A 21209-nucleotide genomic window follows, 5' to 3' on the forward strand; every position below is an offset into this window, starting at 1 on the left:
GGTCACACCTGAACCGACTGCTCAGACTGACACATCAACTTTACTTCCCACCAAAACTACATTACAATCTCAACCAACACAAACAACTGGCAGAATAACTTCCAAGAGCTCCGAAACCACCGTGGCACCCGGAGAAACAAAAACAACCAAAACTGTAACATCTGATCCTACAGGGGCCCCTTTGCTGACTGAACTTACATCTACAACAGATACAGTAACATCTGAGCTTGGAAGTGCACCCACAGCTACCAAATCAACCATTACATCCAATACAGTAACTTCTGAGGCATCTCACACCACATCCTCGCCTGAACCAACCACTCCCAGAATGACAGTCATCACTTTGCCTAATGAAACCACCATGGGATCTGAACCAACTCTTCACGGTGACACATCAACATCCCAGTCTACAGGGACTACCTCACATAAGCCCACACTTGCCACTGAGACAGTGTCTTATGAGCCTTCAAAGACTCCAGGGTTTTCTCAAGAAACCAAGCCAACTGTTTCTGGAACATCTGAGCCTATGACGACAACGGTGGCACCTGAACCGACAGATCAGACTGAAACATCAACTTTACTTCCCACCAAAACTACTTTACAATCTCAACCAACACAAACAACTGGCAGAATAACTTCCAAGACCTCCGAAACCACCGTGGCACCCGGAGAAACAAAAACAACCAAAACTGTAACATCTGATCCTACAGGGGCCCCTTTGCTGACTGAACTTACATCTACAACAGACACAGTAACATCAGAGCTTGGAAGTGCACCCACAGCTACCAAATCAACCATTACATCCAATACAGTAACTTCTGAGGCGTCTCAAACCACATCCTCGCCTGAACCAACCACTCCCAGAATAACAGTAATCACTTTGCCTAATGCAACCAGCATGGTATCTGAACCAACTGTTCAGACACTCAAATCACCATCTCCTCAACCAACTGGAACGCCAACAGACCTACCAACCACAACATCAACTGTTTCACCAACAACCCTACATACTGAAACACCCACTTCTTTACCAACTACAAAACTAACAATACCATCAACTAAACCACCAACTGGTCCACCAAACACACAACCAGTAACATCACCTGCTACGCCAACAACTCAAATAATCTCTAGACCATTCACGACTCCAAAACCTTATAACTGCCTAAATGGTGGATATGACAATGGATTCAATTGCACATGTCCTATGGGATTCACTGGAAAAATTTGCCAATTGGTGGAAGCATTTGAACCAGGTACTGTCAATGTCATGCAAGCTCTGTCATTGTTAACTGTAACTAAAAATTACTGAGCACAATTTTTGAAAATTAGTGATTGTCCTAAATTGTTCATTTTCGTCGTCCTAAATGTTTTTACTCTCTTTACAGTTACACTCAGCAGGTCAGTTGTGGTTGACATGGTGATCAATCAAAAATATAATGAAAGATATGAAAACAAAACATCATCTGAGTACAAAGAGTTTGTCAGAAACTTCACCTATCAGGTAAGTGAAATGGATTAAATTCAATGTAATTTGTATATTATATTATATAATATTATTATTATAATATTATTAGTGCCATATCACAACATACATTGTCTCAAGGCACTTTACATAGTGAGGTCAATATTACAGGGAAAACCCAACAAATCCCACAATGACCAAAGCACTTGGCGACGGTGGAGAGAAAAAACTCCCTTTTAACAGGAAGAAATCTCTGACAGAACCGGACTCAGTTGTAGGCGGTCATCTGTCTCAACCGGTTGGGGTGAGGACAGAAATGGGGAAGAGGGAAGGGGTGGGCAGAAAGAGGGTGGGAGGAAAGACAAGAGAGAGAGAGTACAGTTGTACATCCGCCGCTTTAGTCTCTACCAGACTGATACTACAATACAATTATGTTTCTGTTATTATTAGTGATGATATTAATAATAACAATAACAATAACAATAATAATAATAATAATAATAATAATAATAATTATTATTATTATTATTATTATTATTATTATAACAACAATAATAATGGCGGGTTTGGGTCCTGCAGCTCTTGGGTCAGAGCTCTACTAGGACAGAGAGAAAACAGAGTCTTGGGTCAGAGATACACTAGGAGAGACAGAAGACACAAACAGGGTTAGTGACATGTAATGTAAACATATCGGGGGATAGAGGGGTTGTATAACAGTTGCTTTAATCTCCACCTCTACTTATAATTAGGGAAAAATGACACTTATAAATGCAATGATGTTATTAATAATAATAATAGTAATAATAATAATAATAATGACGGGTTTGGATCCTGCAGCTCTGGGGTCAGAGCTCTACTAGGACAGAGAGAAAACAGAGTTAGTGACATGTAATGTAAATACATGGGGGCAGAGAGAGAGAGAGAGAGAGAGAAAATGAGGGCGAAAGAGAGAGATTTTTTAGATTTTCAATCTAATCAAAATTACAAATGATTCAAAAAACAAAAAACAAATGAGATATGCACCATCCAAAGTTGGATGAATGCGGTCTCTCCGCATCAGACCAGGAATTCTCCAAAAGGTGCGCCAGTTATCTATGAAGCCAACATTGTTATCTGGACACCACCTCGACAACCAGCGGTTTAGTGATGATGTACGGCTATACACAGCATCACTGTTCAAGTTGGGCAGGGGTCCAGAGAAATCTATAGATTCCGACATTGCTTTTGCACAAGTACACACCGAATCAATATTCATCTTCATGACCTCCGATTGGCGTAATCGAGTGTCGTTACTGCCGACAGGAATAATAATTTTACCATATCTACGTTTATCCTTAGCCAGCAGTTTTAGGTGGGATTCAACGTCGCCTGCTCTGGCCCCTGGGATACAGACTGTGGTCGCTGGTTTCGCTAACTTCACGTTCCTCAAAACAGACTCACCAAAGATCAGAGTTGTTTCCTCAGCGGGTGTGTCGAGAAGGGAAAATTTATTAGAAACGTGAAGTGGTTGGTGGTGAACCGTGAGCGTGTCAACCGCTGTGAGTTAGCGAGCGAGTCGCTAAAAGAGGGAGAGAGTTGTGAGTGTTTAGACTAAACAAGGCTGAGTGAAGCAGATAGTTGTCCCAATAGTTAGAGGAAACCGCAGTGTTAAAGAGAGATGAGGAGGAGCGGTAGATAAACACAGTTTACAGAAGCGACATCAACCGGAAGTGACAAAACGTTACCGCGAGAGTTCCCACGTCACGAATGTTGTGCTGCGCATCCAATTTAACAATGAGAGAAATGAGATCTCATTGGGTGAGATATGCTAAATTGTTAAACACACAAAGTTTTATATTTTTACAAACAATTATAAACTAATACACCATACAGCTATAATGATTCTTGTCATAGTGCTCATCTCATTAAGAAACAGAAACAATAGCAATGCAAAGCTGCTGGAATAATAGTAGTTTTAGATTTAACAGTGTTCTACCAACACAGTGAATGTACAGTACAATATGTATGGAATATTTAATTGCCATCAAAGCTTACGGGCACCGTAGAATCATGTTTTGTTCTCATGTTTCACTTGGGAAAATGTGACCATTAAGTTATCACAAATCCTTTGTGGAGGAAAAGTGTAGTTCTCACTCTCAAAATATTTTCTTTAAATGCAATGAGATATGAATGTTGGAAAAATAAATTATTCCCATGCTGCTTGATTGGTAAAATCTTAATTTGGCCTTTTGCATCAGAGGAACACTAAACTTTACTGGTGTGTCAGTAAATTCACCTTAACAGTGACAGCACATGATGTAATGAATATGAATGTATTATGTTCAATACTTGCTTGATTCTTTGTGTGCTATCAAAACGTACCTGAAGTCAGTGCTGAAGTGATGAGTCAGAGTTCAGTTCTGCCTCATGATAAGCTTCCACTGGTCCAGTCTGTCTGGATCACCTGGAGGAAAACTTTATACACACAAATAGATTTATTTTTTAACAGACTTCAATTTATGTGCAAACGATGAAAGTTAAATTACATAAAAGTTCAACATCTCATAAGACCATTATAGCAAAAGAAATAGAGATGGTGGACTTCAGCTCCTATTGTCTATCTGTTAAATGGTCTCTTGTGTAGTTACAGGTCTTTTTCATACACGTATTTTTCATGTGACAGTCATGCTTAGTTTTCACTACAGTCACACTATACTATACTACTACTATCAATATATTGTTTTAATAAACGTTACGCCTCTACAGGCACAACTGTAGAAGTAACGTGTGTATCCACGTTACAGGCGATCACAACAAGTCTGTTTCTGCATCATAATTATTTATCGTGTCGGTTTTAGTAAAAAATATGAATCAAACTTCTTGTGTTCTTCTGTTGCATTTTAAATTACCATAAAGGTGCAACTTAAAAAAAAAATCACAACCAAGAACACACCGCATCCTCTATGTTAACGTTATCTTCTGAAACAATGCTCATATGTGACATTAACAGTTGTGTTACAAACACCTTAATGTACCTTGACATTTAGCATTAATGTTACATGGCAAATTTAACATGGAGGACCATATTTTCCAACCACATGCAAAGCCTTTTTTTTTTTTTACAGTTTTACAGAGTTTTAAAATTCTGAATATTTTTGGGCATACCCCATTTTTGGCTTTTGGGGCACACGTATACTTTTAGTAAGGATCCTACGCCCAGTTTTATAAATGAGCAGATAAATACATTTTAAAAGGTGGAACATATTTTAGAATGCAAATTGGTGGTTATGGTTTGTAAAAAGGACACAATGCGTTATGTCGTTGCTATTTCAGATGGCAGAATATTACCATGGAAAGAAGATAGCAAGCTTTAAAGAGGTGGTTGTAACTAGTGTCAGGTAATGTACTTTTCACTATCACTGTATTGACATATACACCATACACACAGAAATGGTCATCCCAATACACATGGAGATATCATTTTGTCTGTACAAAATCTGTCATTTTTAACATAGCAGTTTTAAAATTGTTTTGTGTTCTTTGTCATAGCCGAGGAGGCCCTTCGGTCAGATTTTTGGAGGACACTCTGGAAGAGGTAAAGCAATTCAAACCACCTTTCAATAAGACGTTGAGTTAGAAGTCAGATATTTACACTGGCCCTATTTGTTTTTATCTTTATTTCAGATATCATCAGCCATGGCCATCTACACAATTACAAGAGAAGAAGGGTAAATTACAACACATATCTTTCAGGATCTTACAATGATAACATCCATATTAAGTCATTTGAAAGCTTATATTATGCAAGGGGCGCTATATAGTTTCAAATGTAACATATTGGGATGTAAGAATTTAACTATAATATTCACTCATAGAGGGGGCACTACAGAAGCAAATTTAGAATTTTTTTGCAGTCCCATACAGAGGAAGCCTTGAATTCTTAATTAGATTGATCCCTGATCTCTATTCTACCTATTTTTTTGTTTTGCCCACTAACATGGGATACATGCAATTACTGTTTAAAAAAGCAGAAGGTGTAGGAGACTTCCGCTTCTGGCCACATGGAGTAGGTAGCAGGTAGAGCCAGCTCTGTCAAAGTCTTTTTACAAATTATTTCCTCGACCAACTAAAGACAAAGATTTGGGGAGGCATTTGAGGAATAATCCGTTAAGACTACACTCCCTGTCATAAAAAAAGCGAATAACACACACACACACAGACGGCGAACGAGCAGAAAGAGATGGGCAAATCACTCAGCGACGCAACTGACTGGATTGTGGCCGTGGAAAAAGCCAAGACATGTAGAGAACAGAAGCTGTATGACCAAACAATGCGTAACTTTGACAAATGGGCAAATCTTCCAATAAGTTTTTAATCTTTAAGTTATATACATCTTTTTTCAGGAGATCTTAAAATCTTCCAGCAGTGCCCAGACTAAATTTATTTTGGGCTGGTAAAATACATGTATTTACTAACAATACTGAATTTATTTACCTATACTGACTACAAATCTCTTGATTTCAGTGTTAGAGTCATACATGATGTGGTTTTTGCAATTCCAAACAACGCCAGCTCTGAAGAAATATATGTTGACATCTCCAAAGCAGTTAAGGAGGCTGCTGACAACCTTGTTGACTGCACAAGAGGTAAGACACACACTCAATCCTTACACAATTAAGGATGCACATTAGATTAAAATGTTATATACAAATACAACATTTCATATAACGTGGATAATTTGCATGTGCCATCAGCAGTACAAATTGTGGCAGCGGAGGTAGAGATGTCATCCACTAACCAGAAGATTGGCAGTTTGATCCTCGTTACCCCTCAGTCCACTTGCCGTAGTGTCCTTGGGCAAGATACTTAACCCTAAAATTGCCTTTTACGGCTATTCTGCCAGTGTATGCAGACAGAAAAAGTGCAGGTAATAGCAGGAATGCATGAATGTGTGTATGAATGGATGAATGTTACTTGTACTGTAAAGTGCTGTGAGTGGTCAAAAAGCTATATAAATACAGTCCATTTACCATTTATTTACAATAGAACTTTAAGATTATGTAAATAGCCTGTCTTGTGCACAGGCTCAGATGGTACCAATTTCCCAGGATAGTATTAAAATACACATTATCAGTTAACACTAAACAGTACATTTTATAAATGAACCGTATTTATATAAATCTTTTCTAGTCTTATTGAACACTCGAAGCACTTTACAGCACAAGTCACATTCAGTCATTCTCACACATTCAATTTACCACAGTCAGAATGTCAGAAGCAATTTAGGGTTCATGTGTTTTGACCAAGGACACATCGGCATGTGGGCTGGGGTAAGCGGGATCAAACCTTTGGGGTAGTGGACGATCGTCTCTTCCTCCTGCGCCACAGCTAACAGCCCTATGCATAACTAAATATCGTATTCAATGTTAACATAGCATGAGATCAGAACCATGTTCATTCAAATAATGTGTTTCATAGGCAACAAACATTAAGTTATAGAATTCATGTTAAAACTCAAAAACAGTTTTCCTTTTTCCTGTAATGATCATATTATATCACACTGTTTGCAGTATGTTGTGGTAAAAATATATTTTTCTTTCCTTCAAAATTTCCAGATTGTCCTTACAATGTCACAGCTTCACCCAGTGTGAATATAACAGACTTGGATTTGGGATGTAAGTATAACTTCATCGTGTATTTGGGTGTGTGATCAATTTTAATGAAATTCCTCCTTGATTGCTGACATACTCTGTACCAATAGCTTTCCAGTCCACACATTTCCTCCCAGTTAATGGTTGTGTGATCTACTTTGACTTTCAGACCTCAACAGTAAGTTATCCATATCAACTTACTGAAGAGTGCTATTTGGGTTACATACCGCATTTAACAAACTCTACTTTTTTTAAACTTTCTGCTAATAAATAACTTGTGGACAGCAGCTAATGGTTACAACCTCATACAATATTATGAATTAAATGGTAGCAAAAAATGTTCAAGCAATTTGCGAAATTGCACCATCAAACTCCATGTATAACATCAACAACGTGCTAGTCATATACCAAATTGTACGCAGCTTTTCCATTCTACAGTAGCTCAAGATGGGCTCAGACTACAGGATTTTTTAGGATATTATTACGATTATCGCTTCAGAGGGAGTGACTTACAACCTCACGTCACCTCTCTGACATGATCTCATGAGGAAGATGGTAAAATCAAACCAAAAATGATGGAATGTGGCTTAGTGCATCAATTGTTTCTATTGGTAATAAGGCTTTGCAATGATAAAAACACCCCAAAGCACAATAAAAAAGTATGTAAGTAAGTTTTTAGTACATATTTGTGTTCTTGCGATATATTGACAAGCCTCTCCTCCAACTCAGCTGTCAACAGCATTTGTACAAGAGCATGTTTCGAGGCCACTATTTCAAAAGGTCTATAATGTTGAGTAGCTGATGCAAATCAAGCTTGGCAACACTGTCAGTTGCTCGATTCATCTCTCTCATTGTTTCCGCTTCAAGTACGTATGCAATCATTCCTATTTGAAATCCTATATTAAAAAATGTTGAGTTTTATTGGTGCGACCCAAAGATTCTGTGGGCAGTTCGGGAGGTTTAAGAATGGCTCTGTAATCCCCCCACACAACCAAATAATTTGGGCCAAACGTCGGAACATTGGTTGGTACAGACCACATTTCTCCTGTTTTGTGGAGGGTTCAAATCGGGCTTAAATCTTCCTGAAATTCCTGTTGTCTGAGCACATCCTAAAGAGAGCCATTCACTTGAATTCCGACTCAAGAACTTTTGAAAATTCTAACACCACATAGATGCACTATACTACACTGCTTATACTGATAACGTCAAAACTCTAGCAACAATTGTAGTATATAGAACAATTCTATTGTTAGACCAATGCTGTTCGGCTTGTAACCTCAATCATGGCCATCATAAAAGGTGGTACAAGAAACATTTAAATATGGCAAGATTAATACAAAACTACTAATCATATGCATCCATATACAACACATTACTACTTCCAATGAGGCTTCTACAAAGATAATTTTGAGATATTTAGGAACCAATACAAAAAGTAATTGAAAAGTCAACATCCCCTTGGAGATAAACTAGAAAAAAAGTAGAAACTAACCCTTTCCTAGACCATTCAATAAAAAGTAACATCACATGTCATGTCTCAGAAGTTATTATGCCTAGCGAAATAGGTAATGTGGATTTTCTAGTAAAGTAAAAGAGGACAACATTTTGGATTTTCTATCCTAAAAGTTTATCACAAGGCGTCAGGAATGCTTTTTGTATAGTGGTTACAAAATATCAGTCAGTCATGGTTTTGCATAGTTACATTTACAAATTAAATTTGTTTTCATGATTATGTCTTTAACTTTTACTTTTTGTATTGTATCTTGTTATTCATTTCATGTAAAGCACTTTCTACAGTACACCTATGCCACATCAAATAGGCAGATTTTGTGTAAAAAACTAAGGAGTTTTAAGGGTGTTTTACTTTAACACTTAACACCACGTGTGACCTGTGTTGAGTTTTGAACTTAAACAGTTGGCTGAGATGAATTTCAGTGGTGTCTCAATTTGCTTTGTGACTAATTCATATTGTCATGCTTGTATTATATACTAGCCTGCTAATATAAATTGCCAGCTTCTCCAAATACCAAATCATGTTGCCATAATTTAATATTTAAGCACCATATAAGAGTTATGGTTCAGGTTTGCATTAACATTGAAATTGTTTCTCTCATCAGCTGTTTGTGAAAGGTCTGTGAGCGAGTCAGATGTTGCTGAATACTACGAATCTGTGTCATTCAATGGAGCAGTCATATGTGTGACTGTATGTGAGAGTCTACATTCACATTCTAAAACATGCTACAATAAAGGAATCTGCAAACTGCACAGGGACACTGGACCTCTTTGCGAGTAAGCCAAGTCACTTTGATGATTTTTTTAACTCTTTTGATATACATAAAATCTGCATTTTCCACCTACCTCAGATCTAGTGCTGGGTGCAACAGAAGCTAAACTGATTAAGCCTGTACCATGTAGGAAAGCATAGCAGTCCTTAAATAAGAGGCCCTACCAATGTAGGGTCTCTTATACTACCACTACTAGTTGTTTGGTCCAAATCAAGATGATTTTTAATTAGTATAAAAAGTATAATACAAGATTCTTTATAGGATTCCAGTGTTCTTTGTTGTACACTGTGCTTATGTGCAGACATCTTACAGAGGTTTGTGTCAAATAGGTAATCCAGGCTATGAAACCAGAAGCTGAGCTTCAGGTGTCCACTCTTTGACCTTACCACCAGAAACGTATTCTTAGTAATTTATGATATATTAATACACTATATGGAGACTGAAGAGATATTTGGAGACTGAAGAGACCAGAATTTAGTTCACTCCAGTAGTAGTAGTAGTAAGAAAACACTTTGACAGAAACGCTTTCCACATTCAGTGTTTCTGATTTTCACAACTTCCTAACTAGATGAAATATTTGCATCAACATTCAAGGATGCAGAGGATTAAATTAACAAAATACTAATAATAAACTGTTGTTAAAAATCAAAACAGTTTTAAGTAAACCCATGTTTATGTAACATGGGGTATTTTATTTTTGATAAGACTTTCTTAGTGTTGCCTTATTGGACTTGTTTTTAACAGCTTTTAACTGATGTTTAACTTATTTCTTCCTCCTCTCTGTCAGGTGTCAAACAGTCAATTCCACCTGGTACTTGGGCAATGACTGTAGATTCCCTATACATAGGACTGCTTTCTACGTAGGGCTAAGTGTGACACTTGCTTGTCTGTCAGTGACTGTGGGAGCCTTGACTACATACGTGATGATCAACAAACACAAGCAAACACGGTAAGCTGTACACTGAAGTTATTGACTGTGATAATGTGCTGTTATGTGATGTTACGCTCTATTATTGGGGTGTAAAGCTGTTACCGTAAAAAAAAAGAAAGAAAAAATAAGAATGCTGTTGCGGAATTTTCCAGTATCGGGAAATTAATTAAACAGTAACGCATGAGGTTGATGATTCTGCCTACATTCTTAACATGTTGTGGTTAAAAAAGGTGGGTTGATGCCTCAGATTGTAGAATGTTTAAATAATAAAGAACAGAAAAATATGACTTTTCTTACTGATACATTAGGAACAAAACAAAGTCAACTAGGCTATATTTGTATTGCTTTTGAATAATGAATTCCTCCTAGTAATCATAATATGTTCCTAAAAAGTCCATTTCAGATTATACAGTTTAAAATGTGTCAGCATTATCTGTTGTGTTTATTAATACATGTAATTGAGTATATAGTATTTTCATGTTATAATATTTCAAAAATAACTCATTATTTTCATATAATCTCACTCAGCTAGTATGTATCTATTGATTGAAATTGCCAATAAGGTTATAATCAATTACCTTCTAGTATTTAACCCATTGTCCCTGTAGCAGTTAGTATGTTAGTGCGAAATTTGATAATTATTGCAAGTAAAACATGATATCTGTTGGAACGGATGACTGTGGCCAATACTGTTGGCACAAATCCACAGCTGATTTCTTAGTTGTAAAAAAGTAAGGCCATGGTGAAGAGGAATATTGAATATTTTCTTCTCCAAAATGAAAGCTAAAATGTGGAAAAATTACCTCTTTGTTTGCAGGAGAAGAGACATTAATGAGAAGCTGGTGAACCAGTGGATAAATGAGGAATTTGAATGGTGCAGATCCAACAGCTCAACTGACTCATACAATGCTGGTAAGTGTGTAATGGATTTTAGACACATGCTTTAAGATCTTAAAAAGAGTCTTGGTCAACTTTCCACAAGCAACAAAACAGGATATCTGAATGTACTTACTAAATGGTTAATGGACTGTATTTATATAGCGCTTCTCTAGTCTTATCTTATCGACCACTCAAAGTGCTTTTACAATACAAGACACATTCACCCATTCATACAGTGCTACTATTTACCTCAATTTATCCGTCACATTTATAAACCGTTGAAACAGCCGTCAGAGGCAATTTAGGTTTAAGAGGCTGGATTTGGATTGTCTTTCCTATCTTCTTTTCCTATCTACATTTCCTTGACTTCAATGGAAAACATCATGTGGTCAAAGAAAGGTTTAAAGGAGGACTCATAGTACTTAGAAAAAAGCCAACAGTGGCGCTAAGAGAATCCAATTCCACTTACACTGTACTATGAAATTATGCGGCGGCAGATGTTATTAACGTGCATCTGACGTGGTGAAACTACACATTTCCCAAGATGGACTATAGGCTACTTTGCCTTGTGTGTTGTTAGCTGGTTTATTTATGCTAAACATGAACAACATGGTGAAAAATATTTATTCATTACCAAGGTTGGAATTGAAATAAAAACAATAAAATAGGCTACCAAACTGAAAGGAAAAGGTTGTTACATTGAGAATGTTTGCTTACGCTTGTGTCATTACATTTCATTACATGTCCACTCATATTATCAACATGACCACTGTATGGTATAAGATGTAAATGTTTCATCAGCAGCAGTAACTTACATGATGATGTGTGTCCCTTCACGATCATATTCATACTCTTCTTTGGATTTAATCACATAAATTCGTGACGGCACGTCATATTAAGTATTGCTGCCCCAATGAAACGTCTATTTCTCCTTTCCTTTCGCATAGTGTACCATATGCTAAAGGAGATAGGAAGGGAAGCATTCAAGCATTTAGAGAATCCAAACAGCTCTTATCATGGCTGACAATTAAATACTTGCAGGTTATTTCAGGATTTAGGAACCTTCCTAAGCAAATTTGACAATTCGAAGGCACCTAGTGTCTTGCCGACGGACAATTCGGCATGCTGACTGGGGGAAGCAGGGATCGAACCACTGACCCTCCGGTTTGTAGCTGTTGTGTCTCATAAAATTGAGGATTTGAACATGTGGTCCTTTGTTTCAAATAAAAAGGAAAGCAAGAAAACTCTTATTCCCAAGGTCCTTCACCTTATCACATCTTGGTTGTGAAATATTCTCCAATCTCTGACCGCAGGTGGTCACCAGGCCAATAAAACCCCATCACCCCCTGCTCACTCACTTCTCCCGTCTTCCCTTCAGGGAGTAATGATCTTTTTCTCTTCCTGTCTTCTCTCCGAAAGGCAGTGAAGTGAGAACCTGCCTAAGGACCAATCAAGGCTGTAAAGTCTGGTTTTATATCAGTGGCTATCAGGGATAGAGCGAAAGATGATAGTAAGAATAATAACAGATGTCAACTTCTCTGTATGGATGCTGAAATCACTGAGAAGTACTCACCTGTGGCCATCTTCTAGGATGTTAGTTAGGAGGACGTCCAATTCTTCCAAGAAATCCCTGAGAGGGCCTGGTGGGCGGCAGAGTACAACAATGCTTTATTTCACTGGGTAGATCACAGACAAAGAGTGAAGTTCAAAAGAAGGTGTAGAGTGCGGAAGGAGGTAAAAAGAAAATTTCCATTCAGGAGAAAGTAGCAAAAGCAGTGAACTACCTTCCTTCTCAATCTCCCTCTTTTCTGGATGTTGCCATGTTGAGTCCCCTGCAGAAGCTGACTGGAAGTGCATGAAGTGACTAATGAGATTTTTGTTGCAAAAGTCATGATGGAATAGAAATTCACGTCTTGATGCAGACCTATCCACCATCTGCAAACACCTACAAGGGTTTAAGGCAGCCTTTCCTGAGCTCCATCAGCTTTATGTAACTTCCCTTGTGATTGGAGTATCATATGCAGCATGCAAGAGCTCTTTCTCCACTCTAACTCGTGTCCTTACCCCCTTCCGCCGAACAATGTGGCATGAAGATATGACTATAATATAATTGGGTATTGATAAAGTTGTCCTCCTTAAAGAGGGTGGCTGGAGGTGGGTTTGAAATTTAAAAATTAAATTGACACTGCCAATTGCATTGTAGCTTTACATTTAAAAAGAAAATAATTAGTAAACTAAAATAAAGTCCTACTGGATTAAGTACATGGTTTATTTTTAATGTAGCAGTCCATGTTACATGTTAGAATAGATAATTAAACAGATCTAAAATAAAACAAGTTGTCCTCCTATTAGGGGGGGGGGGGTATGAGGCTGGAGGTGGGTTACTAACTTAATACATTATGGTTCATGGATTATTACATTCCATCACTTTAGTTCAAGATGATGTACAACACTGAGTGCATGTTATAGACTGTCATAGTTTCGTTGCAAGCTTGTATAGGATGGAGGAGCTTAGGCACCCCTGCCTGTTGATGTAGGCTGCAATGTCTTTGCTATCAGTCCTGACAATGACATGGTAAGCTCTCAACCTTGGCAGAATCTGCTCCTCTATATTCAATTTAATTTTATTTGGGTAGCGCCAAATCACAACATACATTATCTCAAGGCACTTTACATAGTAAGGTCAGACCTCGCAATTGTTAGGTTTAAGTTTGTGTCTGTACCCCAAAACAGAGTACTTGCACAGGTAGGTATGACAAAATGTTTAATTATCCAAAAAAGGCACAAAAACAGGAGCAGGTCGTGGAGGCAGAGAGCTGGCTTATTCGCTGGTTGGATCACGGCAGATAGGTGAGCACAAGGAAAAACATGAAGAAGCGAGGCACACCGGATGGTTTGGACACAAAATCCCAGATGATTACTCAAAGGAAAACTTGCACAGGAAAGAAACTACAGCCAAAAAACTGGAACACACCGGTAACAAATAGGCTCAAACCAAGTGAGATGGAATTACCTGCCAGAGTAGTGAAGGGAAGACAAAGCTTTTATTGTCGGGTGGATGAGTGGAATCAGTTTCAGGTGTGCCCCGTCTGCTGCCCTGGACAAAACCAGCCACGCCCCCTGCCAACACTCTACAGGGGAGAAACAGAAAGCGGAGGGGGGGGACAGAACACAAGCAAACCACAATACAGAATCACCACAACAATATTACAGAGAAACCCAGCAATTCCCGCAATGAGCAGCACATGGCGAATGTGGAGAGAAAAAACCCTTTTAACAGGAAGATATTTCTAGCAGAACCGGACTCAGTTGTGGGCAGAACATCTGCCTCGACCGGTTGGGATGAGAGGAGAGATATTGCGGAGAGAAGAGAGGAGGGTAGAAAGAGGGGGAAGGAGAAGAGAGAGGAGATAGTACAGAGAGAATAGTTGTTTCTCCGTTCCTTTTAGCTGTCAGACTGATACTTATTATGACAATAATAATACTGACACTCATAGATGCAATGACATTGTTGATAATAATAATGATGATAATAGTGTTGGATTTGGATCCTGCAGCTCTAGAGTCAGAGATACCTGCACTAGGGGAGGGAGAAAACAGAGTTTGTAACATGGGGGCAGAGAGAGAGAGAGAGAGAGAGATGCTCAGTGTATGATGGAAGTTCCCCCAGCAGTCTAGGCCTATCGCAGCATAACTACATAAGAGAGGGTTCAGGAGCAGCTATATGCTTTGTCAGAGGAAAGTTTTAAGTCTAACCTTAAATGCAGAGAGGGTTACTGCCTCCCGTACACAAACTGGGAACTGGTTCCAGTTTTATAACAACCAGTCTGCTTAAATGCAGCAGTCACACAACTGTTCCTTTATTCTGGTGGAATGTGTGTGAATTTCTCATAACCCTTTACTGTTGTATGTGTTCTTTGCTATTTTTAGGAGATTACACAAACTCTTCATTCACATATGAAAGATCAGACAGCCACAGAGAGATTCCAGGTGATTACAGACAATCTGTACCTGTCTACCAGCTGACTCAACCATCTTTGGATACTAACAGCTTTGAACAGTCGAGTCCATTTTCCAATTATAGTCTGTCTGTAACACAAGAAGACTTCTCATCCAACCTGCCGGTCAGTGCATAACTACAGTAACACCGAATATTGGCGTTTAATGGTGTTTGAGCATATTGGAGTTTCAATAATCATTTGTTTCCCTTTCTTTCCACAGATGAGGATCAGCAGACATCATATCAGGACATGTACAGATGCTTGAGCAGTGAACTGAAAACCAACTGGATGTCACTTGTTTTTTCAAACTGGTCAAACCACCTACAGGTGACAGGACAACACTTTCCAGTCCAAAGGAGTATATCTCTTTGTCTCAATAAATTCTGTTTTTGTCAAAAAAATATGCTTAAATCGGTTAATCCAAACTTGCTGTGTCACTTTGAAATGATTCTTGACTTTCTGTCCATTTTTTTCCCTCAAGCACACACATACACACACACTCACACTTCTACACACTACATTATCCACATTTTACACCCTAGACCAGTGTTTTTTTCGACCATTTTTTTGGCACATTTTTGACATTGAGCACCCAAATTAAGGGACTTTGCATTTAGCATCATTGCTAGCATGTCGGTCTTATGTATTGAAGGTTGTGAGTTCAAAGCCACCTCATGACTCATGGTAGTCATCTTCCCTTTTTTTCAAAAATCGCACACTACAACACCATAGTAGAATGAATGAAGAAAAATGTATTATTGGAATTATTTTGATCATGTCATATAACCCAGCCAACATCCACATTCACACCCATTGAACGGGTCACAAACTCATAACATAACGCATATAAAATTTTTACGTTGCAATGTGTCAATCTGCACAGTTAGTGGTCGTAGGGCCTATTTGGGGGGAAAGTCCAGGGCCGTTTTCTACTCCTGTGCGTCCCTGACAGTATATAATAGGTTATTATAAGGACTTAATGAAAAATATTGTAGGTTTGGTAGTGGAAATTCATGCTGATTCTATGGCTGTGAAAGACGTTAAGGTTTACTGATGATTTGATGAACAATGACAAGTTGAACAGGCTGAAATAATTATGCAACAGAGTTGATTACATAGCTATTTACAATAAAGGAAACAAAAAAAGGTAATAGATTGCTGCTCTGTGGACCGCTGTTGTGCATCGGTTTGGGCTAATTTGGTTATCAGCAATAATTTATAATTATCAAAGATAATTATGAATTATGAAAATCAATAGAGCTTATTAATCAGTCTTAATAGCAACGGGGCACCACCCGGAAACCGGGACCAATAACCAAATCGTTAATTCGGTCTCAAGAATTAAAGGTGCTCACTCAAAATGTTCATATCTGGTAGATATGAACATTTATTGAGTGAACTGGAGGTGTGAATTCGAGCACTGACTCTGTCAACCAGCTACTATCACAATGTACATGCAAAAAACACAAAACAACTTCTCTTTAAAGTATTACAGCATTTATTAACTTTAGCAATATCAATTTACAATCAATACTACTTTTTATCAATAAATGTCTATTATAAGCTAAGCTAACAATCATATATCATATGCTCATCTTATGAAAAGACAACAACAAGCGAGTGTGTGTGTGTGTGTGTGTGAGTGTGTGTGTGTGTGCGTGTGTGTGCACAGGCGTCTGCCCGTGAAAGGGGGAGGAGGAACAAGATGGCGGACGTGACCTGGGAAGTCACGTGGCGCCAAAGAAAGGTGGGGCGTGAGACCTCAAGTTAAACGGCGGCTACCTTTAAACATGTGACTCTAACAAAGGAGAGATCGGGACGAAGTTAACTTCGGACTAGAATCTCTCCAGCACCCACGAGTGTGTGTAAATGTTTGTTAGTAGGAAAGCAAAGGGAAAGCGATCACAGCAGCAGTAAGGCTCATGCGATGATGACTGAGGTCCAGCACACGGTCTGGGGCGCAGCGGCTCAGCTGGTGAGCCGGCGCGTCTCTGGTCTCTAAACAGACGACAGCGTGCTGAGTTCAGACACGATGGCAGAGCAACACGCAATAGTCCGACGTGGTCGGACACAAATCACAGTCAAGCAACACTGATAATAACGCGGTTATTATAGCAGCAATAAACGGGACACGGAGGTCCGGTACAAACTTCACAACAATACTCAGTAAGTTAACTTACTGAAACATACATAAACAATCTACGTTCTGCCCAGAGCTAAAGCCTCTTACTGTGCTCCTTGCAGGGGAACAAGCGTGTGTGGTCCGTCCTCGGATGCGGCGATGCGCGAGGCGCAAATCTGCAGACAGATTTGTGAACAATATTTGAGAGAAATAAGCCTTTTGTGTACATAATAAAAAGTCCTAGATCTTTGAGTTCAGCTCGTGAGAAATGGGGGCAAAAACAAAAGTGTTGCGTTTATAATTTTGTTCAGTGTAGTTACATTGTCCACACATCCATGGTTGGTGGAGGTTTTAAGTGTAGGTTGTAAAACGTGGTAGCTGCAGTAGTTGTGAGTCGAACAGCTGATTTGCGGAGTGATACGCCGATTCTCTGCACCGACGCGAGTTGGCGCAGTAATACATGGCCGAAGTACGCTTGAAAAAAAAGTGCAAAGTTAAATGGCTGTCTGACGGCAAACTGAACCATCTCCATAAGGTAACATATTAACTTTGCATAAGTAACTCATACAACCCCACCTCAAAATCACTCAACTATTCCTTTAAAGGGATAGACAATATAGTGGCAGATGCACTGTCGAGTTGTTTCTTCATTCTTGTCTCTGTCTCTCAATTAATTCGTTTCAAGGTACCAGTTGCTGAGCTGAGGAGAGACCATGGTTAGGTAATATTGTATCCTGAAATTTGAAGTTTAGTGAAGTATTTATACCTTTTGTAGGTAGTGCCGGGTGAGTTTTAGTCACTAAATGTTTTTCATGGTTGGTTATTGAAATGTTGGTGGCCAGGGTTCCTCTGTTTTGTTATTGTAAGTTATTTGGATTATTGCCAGTGTTAAAGTAGCTTCTTTCAGTAGATAATTTGTTAACATTTACATTCTGCTAAATTTGTTACTATTTTAGTTATCGTTGTTGAAAAAATGTTTTCTTTTCTACAATCTACGTGTTTGCTTCTACATTTGTTATGGTCCGCGAGCCAGCCATAACAAGACTGCAATTATCAATAACTGGAACAAAAACAGCAGTCTTGGTTCTTTATTTCTGTGATCAATTTTCCATAGTTAGCTTCAAATAACCGTGATATGATAGGAGCAATTATAATGCCCCGATATCTAAACCCTTTATTGGTGCATTTGAAAGAAAACTTTCCCTCTAATTCGGATGGATATTTGCCTGGGAGCATCATGGCTACTGATATTGATTCATTGGTCAAATAACCTGATATTTTTTCATATTCATACCAGGGCCTCACCTGATGGATATGTTTCCTGCAGCTGTTGTGGTACATGTATCATTGAAATAAAGTGCCAATTTTGAGCAAAGGACATCTCTGTAAATGAGGTTGCAAACTCTGCAGACTTTTGCCTTGAATAAGATGGGCAAGGAACAATCAGACTAAAGCACGGACATGCATGCTTTTGCCAAGTACAAATGCAGTTATTTTTCTTCTGACAGACCCAATAGTGATTATATCCTTTGGACTGAAAGGGAAAGAACTTCACCTTTTGCGGAAAGTTTGACAACAGATGTTCTATTTTTTGATTAAGAATTGCAATGTGCTACAGACTTTTTTAAGAAATGTATCATTCCAGAGCTGCTTGCAAAGTATCTTTCCGCCCCAAAACCAACAGCAGAATCATGTATGATTGCTAATCATGGTCAACTGTGGTGCTAAGTAGGGAACATGTTGGTCTGTGAATCACGTTTTTGTTCAGTTAAAAAGTTTCACCAAACTAAAATTAATTCCTAAAGTGTGGAAATGCCCCAGCTGTAGAAAAGTAATCAATTCACCAAATAACTCCAAATCTAATCAGTGGCGAGAACATTTGAAAAGGAGTTAATAGTGGTTCGAGATGAAGACCTGCAGATAACATGGCTCCAAGCTCAGAAAAACAAATAATAAATCAAATTATGTTTGAGTATGAAAAGCACAGGTCATAATTCCTAATTGCCACTTATACAGCTCATGAGCGTCTTTGTTTGTGAATGATTTCCTGTAATGTTGATGTGATTTCACTGAAATTCAATGCAGGGATTTTGATGCGGTGACTAATAACTTTGGTATAAAGTAAATACAAACACACACTGTATATATAATCAATATAAATCAATGTTAATGTTGTGTTAATGTTCGTGTTACTGTTTGTTGTGTTCCTTCCGAATGTTCGGACAAATTGTATTTTGACGCTTTGGCAACATTGATGTTGACATTTTCATGCCAATAAAGCCCTTTAAATAGAAATTGAATTGAATTAATTGCCCCATTGTGTAGCCTTCTCATAGCAAATTTTTGTTTTTGGGACGAATATTTTTTTTTTATTGTTGTTTGCTTTCTTGTCCCCAGCAGAGTAGCTTGCATACCACATCGATATGCAGTATGTCAGGTGGCTTTATATGTTCACGCAGTAAAAGGCCACCAGCAGCTTCTTCTCTGTGCCTTCTGAGCACTATCAGGAAGTGTTTGCTATGCTCTCTTGATGGTTGCAGTTGTGTTGGCCGACCAGGAGATTCAACTTTACAGGAGAATTAAACATGTTTTACAGCTTAGAATAAAAAAAAACTGTTATGGTTTGTTGTGCAGTGAAAGGAGCAGATTTGGCTATTATTGAGATATTAATAATTATCAGCGATAATAAAATAAAATATGACAAAAAATTCTAACTTTCGGTCTCAAATAGGGGTTCACTTGAAATATTAATATAACAGAGAAATAAAAGTAGGGTAAAACCTTTGCAGGAGCGACAAATTTAGGAGAACTATGAATTTAAAATTGAGTGACCACTTAGACAATCTGACGCAACTCCAGATTTAATTATTCTTCCAGGGTTAGTTACAAGGATACATTCCAACTGAGAGGAGGACCGATAGTCCACTCTAGTAGGTTCGTTTATTAACTAAGTGAGGTTTACACTGCCAAATTAATTCCTATCGTTGGAGGAGGAACGAATAAGCCAGTCACTATTTAAGTAACCCAAGATGATCATTTCATTGTGCCTCTTAAGAGAATCAATAGTTGACAGAATACACTGTGGCCTATCACATTACATCATTAATTCATTAAGGCCACCAGGGGGTGGTAAAATGTGGAGAATGTTCCAGTCAGACAGTGTTGTGGTCTGAACTAAGCAGCCAGATAAGTGAATGCAAAAGAACCTCTAATGCCAGCAACACTTCCACACAGGCCCTGGCAAAGTCTAGGAGCAGATATATACACTCTAAGAGACAGTAACTATTTGCTATAACTAGCTTTGACTATTTTTCTAAATATGTTGAAATAGCGCAACTAACCCAACAAGGTCCACAGATGTGATTGTCTGAAGTCTATCTTTGCGTGACATCGCATCCCAGGGGCATTCATATTCAACTGAATATGGCCTCCAATTTTCTGAACACAAAATTAAGGGGTTTACAAGTGAGTATGGCTTTTGGCATGTAAACAGCAGCTCTAAATAAATGGTACATAATAAATTGACTGCTTTTATATAGCCCTTAATCTATCCTTTTAGTCTTACTGACAACTTAAAGCACCTAACAGTACCATTCACACACACACATTCATACAGCATTATGTAGAAGGAAATTGATTCAGTTTTATCTCTTGTATGTATACATCATGCTTAAGTTCTTGCTTTTTGTCATTACATCAAGCTCTGTGCTCTGTTTAATTATCAGATAATTGTGTAAACTCTTGATCTAATCTTTGAAGAAGAACTTCCTTACTTACACTTGAATGCTCAAACTGATGTGGACTCTTCTGCAGAAGCAGGTCAATGAACTCTGTTGCCAGCAGCAAAATCCCGAAGCACACTTGGAGTCATGAGGATGGGGTGAGGTGGAGAAGTA

General features: G+C 38.4%; 1 protein-coding gene across 1 annotated transcript; it reads left to right on the forward strand.

Annotated features, from left to right (window-relative positions):
* The first annotated feature begins 793 nt into the window (after window positions 1–793).
* LOC118315734 (mucin-17) lies at window positions 794–15616 on the forward strand. Its single transcript, XM_035643259.2, has 12 exons — window positions 794–1256; window positions 1389–1504; window positions 4778–4842; window positions 4994–5039; window positions 5129–5172; window positions 5969–6090; window positions 7060–7119; window positions 9213–9384; window positions 10168–10329; window positions 11129–11223; window positions 15121–15314; window positions 15412–15616. Exons 1-12 carry the CDS (start codon window positions 899–901, stop codon window positions 15454–15456), a joined length of 1479 nt encoding a protein of 492 aa, XP_035499152.2. The 5' UTR covers window positions 794–898; the 3' UTR covers window positions 15457–15616.
* The last annotated feature ends 5593 nt before the right edge of the window (window positions 15617–21209 follow it).

This window comes from Scophthalmus maximus, chromosome 1 (assembly GCF_022379125.1).
Source record: "Scophthalmus maximus strain ysfricsl-2021 chromosome 1, ASM2237912v1, whole genome shotgun sequence".
NCBI lineage: Eukaryota > Metazoa > Chordata > Actinopteri > Pleuronectiformes > Scophthalmidae > Scophthalmus > Scophthalmus maximus.